This window comes from Rhinopithecus bieti, unplaced genomic scaffold (genome assembly GCF_001698545.2).
Source record: "Rhinopithecus bieti isolate Rb0 unplaced genomic scaffold, ASM169854v2 scaffold_34281, whole genome shotgun sequence".
Taxonomy (NCBI): domain Eukaryota; kingdom Metazoa; phylum Chordata; class Mammalia; order Primates; family Cercopithecidae; genus Rhinopithecus; species Rhinopithecus bieti.
This window is the reverse complement of record NW_016814762.1, coordinates 151,863-165,855: the sequence shown is the minus strand read 5'-3', so window position 1 is coordinate 165,855 and position 13,993 is coordinate 151,863. Positions and strand designations below refer to the sequence as shown.

General features: G+C 41.9%; 1 protein-coding gene across 1 annotated transcript; it reads left to right on the top strand.

Moving 5' to 3' along the window:
* The first annotated feature begins 2,381 nt into the window (after positions 1–2,381).
* On the top strand, positions 2,382–12,744 carry ZFP90 (ZFP90 zinc finger protein). The gene is made up of 3 exons (XM_017852348.1): positions 2,382–2,687; positions 3,036–3,131; positions 8,640–12,744. Exons 1-3 carry the CDS (start codon positions 2,492–2,494, stop codon positions 10,292–10,294), a joined length of 1,947 nt encoding a protein of 648 aa, XP_017707837.1. The 5' UTR covers positions 2,382–2,491; the 3' UTR covers positions 10,295–12,744.
* The last annotated feature ends 1,249 nt before the right edge of the window (positions 12,745–13,993 follow it).

The following is a 13,993-nucleotide window of genomic DNA, read 5'->3' as shown; positions in this document are numbered from 1 at the left end:
TGGATGTGGTCATGCACCTCACACGAAGAAGGGGCTACGCCTGCCTTCTTTAATATTCAAATCTCATCCATCTCCTCAAGGCTCAACTCGTTCAGGAAACAGAGGTATAGTGTGAGTCAGGCACTTGCTGGACAATGGTGTGTAGAATTTAAAAAACAACCAAAAGTATTATCCCTGCCCTCATAATATGTACCGTTTAACTAGGAAAACAAGCATTAAATAGATGAGGAGGTTTGTTTGAATAATGGTAGGTGTGCAGAGTGGTTTAAAGCACACGATTAGGGAGGTTGACTCTCCAGTTGGGGATCAGAAGACTTCACTGGAGATCTGCTAAGCAGCACCTGAAATATGAAATGGAATTGGCTAAGGGAAATGGGAGGAGAGAATGATACCCTTGAAGAATCTGAGTGAATCCAGTTCAGCTATACCTAAGCAAACAAGAGAAGGGTACAGAATAAAGTTGAAGCCTCTGTGAAGCCTTCCCTCACTGCTCCAGCTAACTCAGTTCTGCTTTCAATGTCTTTTTGCACTGATTGTTTGTTCCATACTTTGTTATATGCTTTCTGAGACAAGCCTAACCAGTAATTAGCCAGATATGGTGGCCCATGCCTGTAGTCCCAGCTACTCTGGAGGCTAAGGTGGGAGGATTACTTGAGCTCAGGCAGTTGAGGCTGCAGTGAGTTGTGATTGAGCCACTGGACTCCAAACTGGGTGAGAGAGTGAGACCCTGTCTCAAAAAAAAAAGGGGGGGGGCGGGACATAGCTCAAGGAGGCCATGGTCTCAGGTGACTCTTGGTTTAACAAGGCCAAGTGATTCTAGACAATCAGCCCACAAGCATCAGAACTGACAATTGGGAGGCATGGGACACGTCAGCCAGCCATGTGTCCATGGGATGGTGGAGGAAGAAGTGATTGGAATAGGGTAAAAAGCAGAGAAAGACTCGACATAGCCATTGTAATTTTAGCTAGCGAGCTGGGAGAAATCGTAGCATGTTTGCACAAAGAATATTTATTACAGTAATGTTTATAATAGCAGAATACTGGAAATAATCTCAGTACCTGCTGACAGGGACTAGTTCATTGATTCATTCAGCAAGTATTTTTTTAGGCACCCACTATGTGCCAGGCATTGGTCTGGGTGCCAGGCATGTAACTGTGATCAAGATAGATAAAGTCCCCATTCCCATGGAGCTTACAGTGGAGAGACAGACAATAAGGTAACAAGCTAATGTCTCCGATCATTGCTAGAAGCACAAGTGTCCTTTCTTTCGGAATCTGTTATGTTCTTGAGAGATGGAAAGAATTGGGCAGTGAGAGATAGCTGGACTAGCAGGAAAATTGAACACGTAATGCAATGGATAGTGCAGGTGCTAAGGCAGCCTTTCTGAGGATGCCATGCTTGAGATGATGCCTGAATAACTGGTTAACTATTGTGGAGATGCAGGAGGCTAGGGAATAACAAACAGGACGGCGGGAGTGGGAACAAGTTTGATGTAGTCAAGGAATATCAAGATCAGCATGTGACAGCCTGGTGAGCCATAAGGGAATTGCATTTTACTCTCTTTTTTTGAGACAGGGTCTCACTCCGTCATCCAGGCTGGAGTACAATGGCATGATCGTAGCTCACTGCAACCTCCGCCTCCTGGGCTCAAGTGATCCTCCCAGCTCAGCCTCCTGAGTAGCTGGGACTGTAGGCACACACCACCATGCCAGGCTAATTTTTTGATCTCTTATAGAGATGGAGTTTTGCTCTGTTGCCCAGGATGGTCTCAAACTCTTGGGCTCCTATAACAAAGGAAGTGAATGGGCTCAAGCGATCTGCCCGCCTTGACATCTCAAAGTGTTGGGATTACAAGTGTGAACCACCCGTGCCCTGCCGCATTTTATTCTTAATACAGCGAGGTGTTGTTGGTTTTAATCAGTAGGTACCTGTGGTACAGCTGTACTGTGGAGTACTATGAAGCAGTTCAATAAGGTGCAATTATTCCACTATGCAAAGATCTCCAGGATACATAGCTAAATGCAAAAAGCAAGTTGTAGAACAATATGTATGGTATTTCATAAAAGAAAATTCTGTGTTGGGGTGTGAGTATGGTTGAGCGGGTGGGTGGGGTGTTGAAAAACATGGACAAGGGACATTGTGTATACACCAAACTATTAAGAGTGGTTATTTCTGGAAAGTAAAGTGGGATTGGTTATGGGGGTAAAGGAAAGTCGTCACTTTTTACTACCAACTGTATTTGGATTTTGTAACAAAGAAAGTGAATAGGCAGCATGAATTGGTGATTGTATAAAAAGACTTGGCTTTGAAGGAAACCAAGAAGATAGCTAGGTAGGGATATAGGTTTGCAGGACAAATTGCCCCTCATAACTTTCCTGCCTGACATACTAGATCCTTCACAAAATTATGTAAACAGTGAGTTTATGTAACCCAACATTGCCTCCTCAGTCTAACAAATGTGTGGTCACCACTTCTGATAGATCCTACATTATGTTCCCAGCATTGCCACAGAACATTTGTGGGGTTGATCCCCAGTTGAGCAGGAATGTGATCTTACAGGAATCAGTGACATTCAAAGATGTGTCTGTGGACTTCACCCAGGAAGAATGGTACCACGTCGACCCTGCTCAGAGGAGCTTGTACAGGGATGTGATGCTGGAGAACTATAGCCACCTGGTTTCTCTTGGTAAGGATCACTTCTCTGAGTGTCTTTCCTGCTAATGGGTCTTTCCTTCCTTGGTTGCTATAGTGGTGGTGCCCAGAGCTTAGGTAACTGTGACCAGGGTGCTCAGGGGTCAGAGTTTGTTAATCTCATTGGGACCCAGCTTTATGGAGTTTTAAGCCTGCTCTTTAGGTAAAAGGTCTTTATTTTGCAAAACTGGAAATAGGCAATTTGATTGCATGACTCCTTAAGTTGCACCTTTTTTTTCCTTCAGAGTTCCTGAGGATCAAGAACTAGTACTGACTTGTCCTTAGGAGGGTTCTTTGTCCACTTGCACAAACAACCAAATCTTGTGTATTTACCCATGAGCAGGATATCAAGTTTCCAAGCCAGAGGTGATCTTCAAATTGGAGCAAGGAGAAGAGCCATGGATATCAGAGGGAGAAATCCAAAGACCTTTCTGTCCAGGTAAATGAGTGAGAGTCAGGCATTAGGAATGAATGCAGATAATGGTACAGCTTAGGGAGGGGGAGGTACAGCTTAGGGAGGGGAAGGTACCCTCCAGCAGCTGGCTTGGGATTTCCTAGATCTGCATAGGAGGCCAAAGCCATCGCCTGGCCGACACCTTGTAGGACTCTCCTCCTCAAAAGGGTGCCCCTGCTCTTGCTGGATTATTTTTCTTCTGGTGGCCTCTGATTCCCTTCATTAGAGATCCCTTCTCTTACTCATTCAGAATTGAACTCCCGTATTTCTTCCCTGCATTGAACTCCCGTATCTCTTTCTTGTATTGCATTCCCCCATGTCTTCCTTGTTTAGTCTTGCTGCTTTCACTGTCAGATGCCCCAGACTTATAGGAAACACCCACAGCCTTCCTTGATTCTCTCTCCCTTCATAACCTGCCTTCAGACTCCGTGCCTTGCCACCATCTTCCTTCCATCTCACGTTCATGCTGATTTGACTCATTACCTCCCTCTACAGTTCCTGTAGTATCCTCCTCTCCCAGTTCCTTGCTTGTTAGTGCTTCTTAGCTTTACGTCTTTAGCTTTTCTTGCTTTTCACCCTAAGTGACTCTGCCTTAAGGAACCTGCCTTCTGGCCCCCTTTCTTCATTGCCTCCTTAACAGAGTACCTGCCTCCTGGTAGTTGCAGCTCTTTATTCTATGCTGTAGACTCAGAAGTCTTCCTTATTTGTACCTGAGTTAGTTTTATCCTTCAGAAGTCACGTAGTTCATATTAAATACGTAAAATCTAAATTCATCACCTTTCATCCTCTGCCAGTATATTTTGCTACCTTGCCTATTTCCCATTTCTACCCTTGCCTATTAGAACCCAATGGATTTTTAATTGCTCAGGCTGGACACCCTAATTAGTTTAGTCTTTTATTTCAACCCAGGTTATTTTCTTCCTATGAGAAGTAGCTTAGATTTTCTTGCCTTTTAACTTCTACTGGTGGCACTGTAAACCAGGGCCCAAACCTTTACATTATTTATTTATTTATTTTTTGTATTGAGACAGGATCTCACTCTGTCACCCAGGCTGGAGTGCAGTGGTGTGATCTCGGCTCATTGCAGTCTGCCTCCCGAGCTCAAGCAATCCTCCCACCTCAGCCTCCCAAGTCGCTAGGACTATAGGCATGTACTACCACACCCAGCTAATTTTTTGTATTTTTGGTGGAGATGAAGTTTCACCATGTTGTCCAGGCAGGTCTTGAACTCCTGAGATCAAGTGATCCACCCACCTTGGCCTCCCAAAGTTCTGGGATTACAAGCGTGAGCCACCACACCAGCCTAATTTTTTATTTTGAGACAGGATCTTGCTCTGTCACCCAGGGTTGAGTGCAGTGTCTCTATCACAGCTCACTGCAGCCCTGACCTCCTAGGCTCAAGCGATCCTCCTCCCTTTGCTTCCCAAAGTCTTGGGATTAGAGGTGTGAGCCACTGCTGAGGTCCCAAATTTAGATTGCTGTAATTCCCAGTTGGAATAGCTCACTCTGTTTTTTCTTTTTATAAATCTTTTTAAAATTATAGCTTTATTGAGGTATAATTTACATACCATGAGATTCACCCCTTTAAAGCGTAGACGTCAGTGGTTTTTTCACATATTCAGATAGTTGTACAAACAGCAACACTGTCTAATTTCAGAACATTTTCTTCACCCAGCAGGCAACCTCATGCCCATTAACAGTTACTCCCCATTCCCCACTCCTCTCAGTACCTGGTAACTATTAATCTAATTTCTATTTCTATGGATTTGTATATCCTGCATAGTTTGTGTAAATGGAATCATATAATATGGCACTGGCTTCTTTCACTTACTATCATGTTTTCAAGGTTCAATCATGCTCTAGCATGTATCAGTACATCATTCTTTTTACCATTGAGTAATATTCCATTGTATGGATATATCACATTTTGTTTAATTATTCATCAGTTGCTGGACCATACTGGACTTTATTTATTTGTTTATTTATTGGAGACAGAATCTCACTCTGTCAGTTGCTGAACTACACTGGATTTTATGTATTTTATTTATTTAGAGACAGAATCTCACTCTGTCACCCAGCTTGGAATGCAGTGGTGTGATCTCAGCTCAATGTAACATCCACCTCTTGGGCTCAAGCAATTCTCAGCCTCCCAAGTAGCTGGGACTACACGCACCAACGCGCCTGGCTAATTTTTGTATTTTTAGTAGAGATGGGGTTTCTACTAAAACCCCTGTTGGCCAGGCTGGTCTCAAACTCCTGGCCTAATATAATCCACCCACCTCAGCCTCCCAAAGTGCTGGGATTATAGGCCTGAGCCACCATGCCCAGCCACTGGATTTTAATTCTTTATCTTCTTCTTTTTTTTTTTTTTTTTTTTTTTTTTTTGAGTCAGAGTCTCACTGTGTCACCCAGGCTGGAGTACGGTGGCATGATGCAGTGGCATGATCTCGGCCCACTGCAACCTCCACCTCCCGGGTTCAAGCAGTGCTTCTGCCGCAGCCTCCCGAGTAGTTGGGACTACAGGCGCACGCCACCACACCCGGCTAATTTTTTGTATTTTAATAGAGACAGGGTTTCAACATGTTGCCCAGGCTGGTTGCGAACTCCTGAGCTCAAGCAGTCTGCCCTCCTAGGCCTCCCAAAGTGCTAGGATTACAGGCGTGAGCCACTGTGCCCAGCCTAATGCTTTATCTTCTTAAAACTTCTGACAAACCCTTGCTATTACTCTCTGTACTTTACCATAGGAAATAGAAACTCCCTGATTCAGAAGTTCCCTGTCATACTTCCAGTATTATCTTTCTATCTCTGCTAAAACAGATCCCCGTAGGTTGAACTTCTCTTAATATTCTCTCTAAGTAGCATATCTTTTCCCTCATTAGGCAATATATTCTGCCTATCCAAAGCCATTTGTTCTTGGAGTTCAAGATCTATCTAATCCATGAGACCAGATATATTTATTTATTTACTCTTGTTTATTTATTCCTTTCCTGACAGCAAATATCATTTATATCATCTACACTATAAAAACTCAGATTTAATAATATACCATCTGATGGTTTTACCCTTTCTTAGTTGCCAAAAGATTGTCTTGTTTCTATTCAAGCTCTGTTTATTATAGTATTTCTATGTATTTTATCTGTGTGGCAGAGCATATAGAAAGCAATCAGAACATACTTGATTGATCAGTAAGAAATCTGGCTAGCAAGAGAACTTTTCTCATTTATTCATTTCAACAAACATTTTTGGCATGTCCCACTGAGAACGATTCTTAAAAAAATTACAAGGCATTCTCTGCCCTGAGGAGTTGAGTTGATTCTTTTTTTTTAATATAGATAATTTAATGGTCATGGGAAATAATTTGAGGAAAATAAAATATATGTTATTAAATATAAGCTTATTTCATGAGAAATAATATTACTATTATATCAAAGAAAATGGTTGTTTTAATACGCTCTTAATTATGAAATTGATAATGTTTTATGGTATCTTATAAAGAAAATTAAACACTTGTTCAGGCTTTTGCTCAGAACTACATTTAAACTAGGTTTTTTTTGTTTTTGTTTTTTTTGTTTTTTTTGTTTTTTTTGAGACGGAGTCTCGCTGTCGCCCAGGCTGGAGTGCAGTGGCCGGATCTCAGCTCACTGCAAGCTCCGCCTCCCGGGTTCACGCCATTCTCCTGCCTCAGCCTCCCAAGTAGCTGGGACTACAGGCGCCGCCACCTCGCCCGGCTAGTTTTTTGTATTTTTTTAGTAGAGACGGGGTTTCACCGTGTTAGCCAGGATGGTCTCGATCTCCTGACCTTGTGATCCGCCCGTCTCGGCCTCCCAAAGTGCTGGAATTACAGGCTTGAGCCACCGCGCCCGGCCCTTTTTTTTTTGTTTTTTTTTTCCATCAACCAGCTGTTTATTCAGATGATCTTGCTAGTTGTTATGAGTTGATTCTTATTGCAGGGTAAGGAATTTGGGGGTTTAGGTCCTTACTCTGATTTCCTCTCTCAACGTTTTATTATGAAAATTTTCAAATAGGAAAGTTGAAAAAAATTTTACAGTCAATACCACATACCTACCACCAAGATTATCACATTGTGTTGTTGTTAGACATATATAGCCCGGGCGCGGGCTCAAGCGCCTGTAATGCCAGCACTGTGGGAGGCGAGCGGCCCCGACGGATTGCGGATCATGAGGTCAGGGAGATCAAAGACCATCCTGGCTAACGCGGTGAAACCCGTTTCTATCTAAAAAATACGAAAAAACTGCATGGGGAGGTGGCAGGCGCCTGTTATCCAGCTACTCGGGAGGCTGAGGCAGCGAGAATGGGCGTCAACCCGGTGAGGCGGAGCTTGCAGTGAGCTGAGGATCTGGGCCACTGCACTCCAGCCTGGGCGACAGAGCAATACTCCACTAAAAAAAAAAAAAAAACATATTATATTATTTGCTTTGTTAACATGTTGTTTTATTTGCTTTATCATGTATTTCTTTAGCCATCTATCAATCCATCTTACTTTTTGATGCATTGCCAAGTAAGTTGCAGGCATAATTGCATTTCACCCCTATACTTTTAATATGTATGTCATTAACTAGAATTCAGTTTTTTTTAGTTTTAAAAGAAAATTTTATATACAGTGAAATGTACAAGTCTTTTATGTACCATCCGGTTGATTTTGACAAATGCATTCATTCACTTGCCTAACCCAAATTCCTATTGATATGGAACATTTCCATCACTCCAAAAAGCTCTCTGCCCTTGGTTTTAAAGGTTTTATTCTTAAACCCTAAAATTAATCAGTTTGCTCGTATCAGTGTTCTGAAGTAAAACAGGGACTTAAACATCAATTTATTAGGCAGATTGAAATAAATCCTTTTTGGTCAAGGGAGATAATAAGTGTAGAACCAGAGCTCAAAAAGATGAAAACCACAGTACTGGTTGTAAAGACAAAGATGATTTGCCTCCTGATCAAGGACCTCCTTGATCTCTAAGGGTTATACTTTACAAACTGAGAAAATACAGTATTTCAAATAATCTTTTCAGTTATGTCACTGGGTACAGATTTTCTCTGCAGCATTTGGAGACCTGGAACCTCTGAGTTGACAGTAAGGAAATTATGAAATGGATATATTAGAAAGACAGATTTTGTGGTGGTTTATTAAAGGATAGGAGTCATGGAGAGCATATAGGATCCTAAGATGGACTATGATCCTGTTCCATTTGTTATCTGTGCCTAACACAGTCCTGCTCACTTATTTCCTTATTTTCTAACCATCCCTCCTAGATAGGCTTTCCTCATTCTCTGGACTTACCACATACTCTGGATCTTCAGTCTTCACTATCATTTCTTCACTCTTCCTTTTCTCCGTTTTGGGTCTTCTTCCCAGGATATAGGACTAATTTCAAAACAGAGTCATGTGTAACTTATGTCTCTTTCTTCATTCCTACTCTAGCAGTTTGTTTCAACAGGAAGGAATAGGGGACTTTTGTACTCTGGATTTCTTTCAGACTGGAAGACCAGGCCTGAGGTTAAATCATCACATCTGCAGCAGGATGTATCAGAAGTATCCCACTGCACACATGATCTCTCACATGCTACATTAGAAGACTCCTGGGATGTTAGCAGCCAGTTAAACAGGCAACAGGAAAACTGGAAAAGACATCTGGGATCAGAGGCATCCACCCAGAAGAAAATAATTACACCACAAGGAAGTTTTGAGCAAAGTAAATTTGGTGAAAACTCTAGATTGAACACCAATTTGGTTACACAACTGAACATTCCTGCAAGAATAAGGCCTAGTGAATGTGAGACCCCTGGAAGCAATTTGGGACATAATGCAGATTTACTTAATCAGAATAATATTCTTGCAAAAAAGAAACCCTATAAGTGTGATAAATGTAGAAAAGCCTTTATTCATAGATCATCACTTACTAAACATGAGAAAACTCATAAAGGAGAGGGAGCTTTCCCTAATGGAACAGATCAGGGAATTTATCCCGGAAAGAAACACCATGAATGTACTGACTGTGGGAAAACCTTTCTCTGGAAGACACAGCTTACTGAGCATCAGAGAATTCACACTGGGGAGAAACCCTTTGAATGCAATGTGTGTGGAAAGGCCTTCAGGCATAGCTCATCTCTTGGTCAGCATGAGAATGCTCATACCGGAGAGAAACCCTATCAGTGTAGTCTCTGTGGGAAAGCCTTCCAGCGCAGCTCCTCCCTTGTTCAACACCAGCGAATTCACACTGGAGAGAAACCCTATCGATGTAATCTGTGTGGGAGGTCCTTTAGGCATGGCACATCCCTCACTCAACACGAGGTCACACACAGTGGAGAGAAGCCCTTCCAGTGTAAGGAATGTGGGAAAGCCTTTAGTCGGTGTTCCTCTCTTGTCCAACATGAGAGGACTCATACTGGAGAGAAACCTTTTGAATGTAGCATATGTGGCAGGGCTTTTGGTCAGAGCCCATCCCTTTATAAACATATGAGGATTCATAAGAGAGGCAAACCTTACCAAAGCAATAACTACAGCATAGATTTCAAGCACAGTTCATCTCTAACTCAAGATGAAAGCACTCTTACCGAAGTGAAATCCTATCATTGTAATGACTGTGGGGAAGACTTTAGTCACATTACAGACTTTACTGACCATCAGAGGATCCATACTGGAGAGAACCCCTATGATTGTGAGCAGGCTTTTAGTCAGCAAGCTGTTTCTCATCCTGGAGAGAAACCCTATCAATGTAATGTGTGTGGTAAAGCTTTCAAAAGAAGTACAAGTTTCATAGAACATCACAGAATTCATACTGGAGAAAAACCTTATGAATGTAATGAGTGTGGAGAAGCCTTTAGTCGACGCTCATCGCTTACTCAACATGAGAGAACCCACACTGGAGAGAAGCCCTATGAATGTATTGACTGTGGGAAAGCCTTTAGTCAGAGTTCATCCCTCATTCAGCATGAGAGAACTCATACTGGAGAGAAGCCCTATGAATGTAATGAATGTGGGAGAGCCTTCCGAAAGAAAACCAACCTGCATGATCATCAGAGAATTCATACTGGAGAAAAACCCTATTCTTGTAAGGAATGTGGGAAAAACTTCAGCCGAAGTTCAGCTCTTACGAAACACCAGAGAATTCATACTCGAAATAAACTCTAGGAACTGTGAAATTAAGGAATTTGCAGAATACTTTAGCTAAAATGTTGTTCTGATTCAGGATCAGAGGATTCTTAGAGAGAGAGCTTGGGAATGTAATGAATTATGTGTGTGTTTATATGATGTGTGTGGAGAAAACTGCCAGTAAACAGATTTTTTTAATATAAATAAAAGACTCATTCTCAGATCTGATTACAGACTAGTGTAAAAACAACTACATATATCATATGTAGCTGATTGGGGATGAAATGCCCATATGTTGGACTTTATAAAGCTTTTGAATATATGTATGCAGGAGATCGTCAAGTTTCAACATCTTGGCTTGTAACCCCCAATGTCAACAACTTTTTTAAAAAATAAATTCCTGCAGTAATGACCAAAACTCATTTTAAAAATTGCTTGACAACTGCACTCAACTGCAGCTCTTACGTTAACTTCACCATGGAAACCAGTTCCAACTCCAGGAAGGCACCATTCAAAGAATTAGATCAACTAGCCCAACCACTTCATTGTACAGATGAAGAGACTGAAAGCCAAAGATGTGAAGTGGTTTCCGCAGTATGATACAGCCCATAAAGGTAAAGCTGGGTTAAAAATGCAGGTTTCCTGGATTTGGGGCCCCATGGCCTTGCCAGTGAAAAGGTATTTTAGGACTCAGAGGGCTTTAAAATAAATTTTAAGATACATCAGATACACAAACATTTAATGAGCACCTATGGGTTGGACACTTTGGGAATTCTTAAAAGCATAAGTGGCAGCAAAATGTATGCAAATTTATCACAAACTAAAGCAACTTCTTGGAGGCTTATAAACCACAATTTAACAGAAACTGTAGATAGTTGAACTACTAGTGACTTTTTTTCCCTTTTCCCAGTTACAATTATACTTTCAGCTAACATATACCAGTTTTACAGAACTATTAAGTCCTTTTATTGTACTTTTTATGGCATGCCCATGAAAAAGCACTGCCTTAAGCCTATCAGATCAATGGGAAAACAACATAAAACTAAGAGGAGAATTTTCCCATTAATTTTATTGCAGAAAAGTGTAAGTCTAATTGCCCATTGCCATAAATTTTGTCTTTTACTCAGTTTAGAGAAACAACATGCACTGGCTCATTCTATGTGCAAAGAAAATATTTCACCATTAAAAAAATTAACTTGGCTAGATATGGTGGCTCACACCTGTAATCCCAGCACTTTGGGTGGCTAAGGCAGATAGACTGCTTGAGCCCAGGAGTTCAAGACCAGCCTGGACAACATGGTGAAACCCCATCTCTTAAAAAAAAAAAATTAAAAATTAACTGGGCTTGGTGGCATGCAGCTGTAGTCCCAGCTACTCAGGAGGCTGAGGTGGGAGGATCACTGGAACCCAGGAGTGGAGACTGCAATGAGCTCAGATCACACTACTGCACTCCAGCCTGAGCAACAGAGCAAGACACACACACACACACACACACAAAACTTATTTTAGTTCTATAATGCTTTTCCATTAGTAAAGCATCAGCTAAGCTTCAGTAGTCTGCCCCATCCCCTAATGACTCCCATGGGCTATCCTAAAGGAATTTCCAGAACCTTTGTTGGTGTGTTGACATTGAACATGCAGACCAATTTGGGCGCAACTGGACATTGATTCCTTTTACACAAGAGCTGCCTCCCAAAGATAGATAAATTTTCCCAACCCTAATTATGAATCGTGGGGCAGGATGATATTGGTGGTATTGATGGTGAACCTTTCCTACTGGATTCTTTGCATGCCAGATAGCAGGATCCATTGCCTTTCTCTCATCATTGATGGCATGTGGCAGCACCCAAGTATTCTTCATTCTTTGCAGGAAAAAAAATGTGCATGGGGGCTGAAATGTAGTATGTGTAGCTCAATTAGTCTATCCTCTGTGATGCAAAATGGAATATTCCATGGCAGATCTGCCCTTCTGAGATGTTGACCATCCAAAAACCTTATTTATGGTACTCCATGATTAGCTCACACACAATGCCAAGGCCATGCTTGTATTGTCTGATACATAGTTTGACAATGGGTAATTCTACCCAGACCCTCCCTACTGATTGGGTAGGATGCCTGTCAGGAACTCATTTTGCTACTGGTTGTTTGGGGATCCCCATAGTGGACTACTTTCAGGAATGGCATGAATTGTAATAAACTGAGTGCTGCCCCCACTGTTAGGGAAGTTTATAAAAACTTAGTTCTGGAAGACCCAAAGGAGACCACTGGTTTGTGTTTGCAGCTTGGCCTAGATCCAACCACCACTCTCTGAACCTCAGCACATCTTCATTGACAGGGAGGGAGCCCAGCTCATTGACCAGAAGACTTTCTTAGTCCCAGCAGCCATGCATCATGCACTTATGGATACCCAGCTTTTTAGGGCTATGTGAAATGCATCTTTGTAACATCATTGTATTATTTCAATAAATAACATTCTGAGTTGAATGGGAGTCAGTTTGTCTTTTTCAATTTTCAGAACTTGGCTAAGATTAAAGAGTGATGCACCAAGAAGGAGGAACTAACTGCTAAACTCATCACAGCCAGGTGAGTTAATAATAGCTACCATTTATTGAATGCTTACTACTTTAAAGACATTGTGCTAAGTGTTTCACATCTGTCATTTCATTCAATCCTTATAACTTCTGGTTAGCGGTGTGGTGGTAGCTCTTGTCTTTGCCCAGCATTTTCCCCCTTTTCCTCTTGTAACAATCTATTGTATTGACTGTAGGAACCCAAGTCAGGATGTCCCTGGGGCTCACTGATAGTTCTAGGGGCAGGCATGAGACCTAGTTCAGCTAATCAGAGTCCTTTGCCAGAATTTTTTCAAAATAGAGCTAGAAGGAGCTCTGTTTTGGTCTTTTGTGTTGCTAGGCCAAAAGATAAAGGCCTAGAGCTTCCTGGAACCTGATTTCTTACCGGAGATGGGAAGTAGGAGAGGACAAGGTTGACATGATGGTGTTCTTGTTTCTGTTTCCTGATGTCCTTAGACCTGGCTCAGTTTCTGAAGGTCTTGGGATTCAGGGATCTCCCCATCAGTCCCAACAATTTCTCCTTTTTGCTCAAGCTAATTTTTTATGTTTCTGTTGCTTGCATTAATGAAACCTGAAATATGTATGATATACTTGTATCTGCCTGAGCATCTAGCACACCTCCATGGAAGATGAGAAAAGACTTCTGCACTTTTAGGCATATTGATGGTAGTGATGCTTGATTTTTTTATAGCTGCAATAGGCTTTTCATTTTGCAGTATTCTGACTTCAAGATTGAGCACTTTTTAAAAATACTAAGGTGGTTAATTCCTACTCATCTGTTAAAAATGCAAATGGTGCTTCAGGAAAGGTTTTGCTGACTCTCCTATTTCAATTACATTGGTCTCCCTTTTAAAAATTTTCAACTTCCTGTTTGGCCAGGTGCGGTGGGGCAAGCCTGTAATCCCAGCGCTTTAGGAGGCTAGACGGGTGGATCACGAGGTCAGGAGATCGAGACCATCCTGGCTAACACGGTGAAACCCCGTCTCTACTAAAAAATACAAAAAACTAGCCAGGCGAGGTGGTGGGCGCCTGTAGTCCCAGCTACTCGGGAGTCTGAGGCAGGAGAATGGCGTAAACCCAGGAGGCAGAGCTTGCAGTGAGCTGAGATCCGGCCACTGCACTCCAGCCTGGGCGACAGCCAGACTCCGTCTCAAAAAAAAAAAAAAAA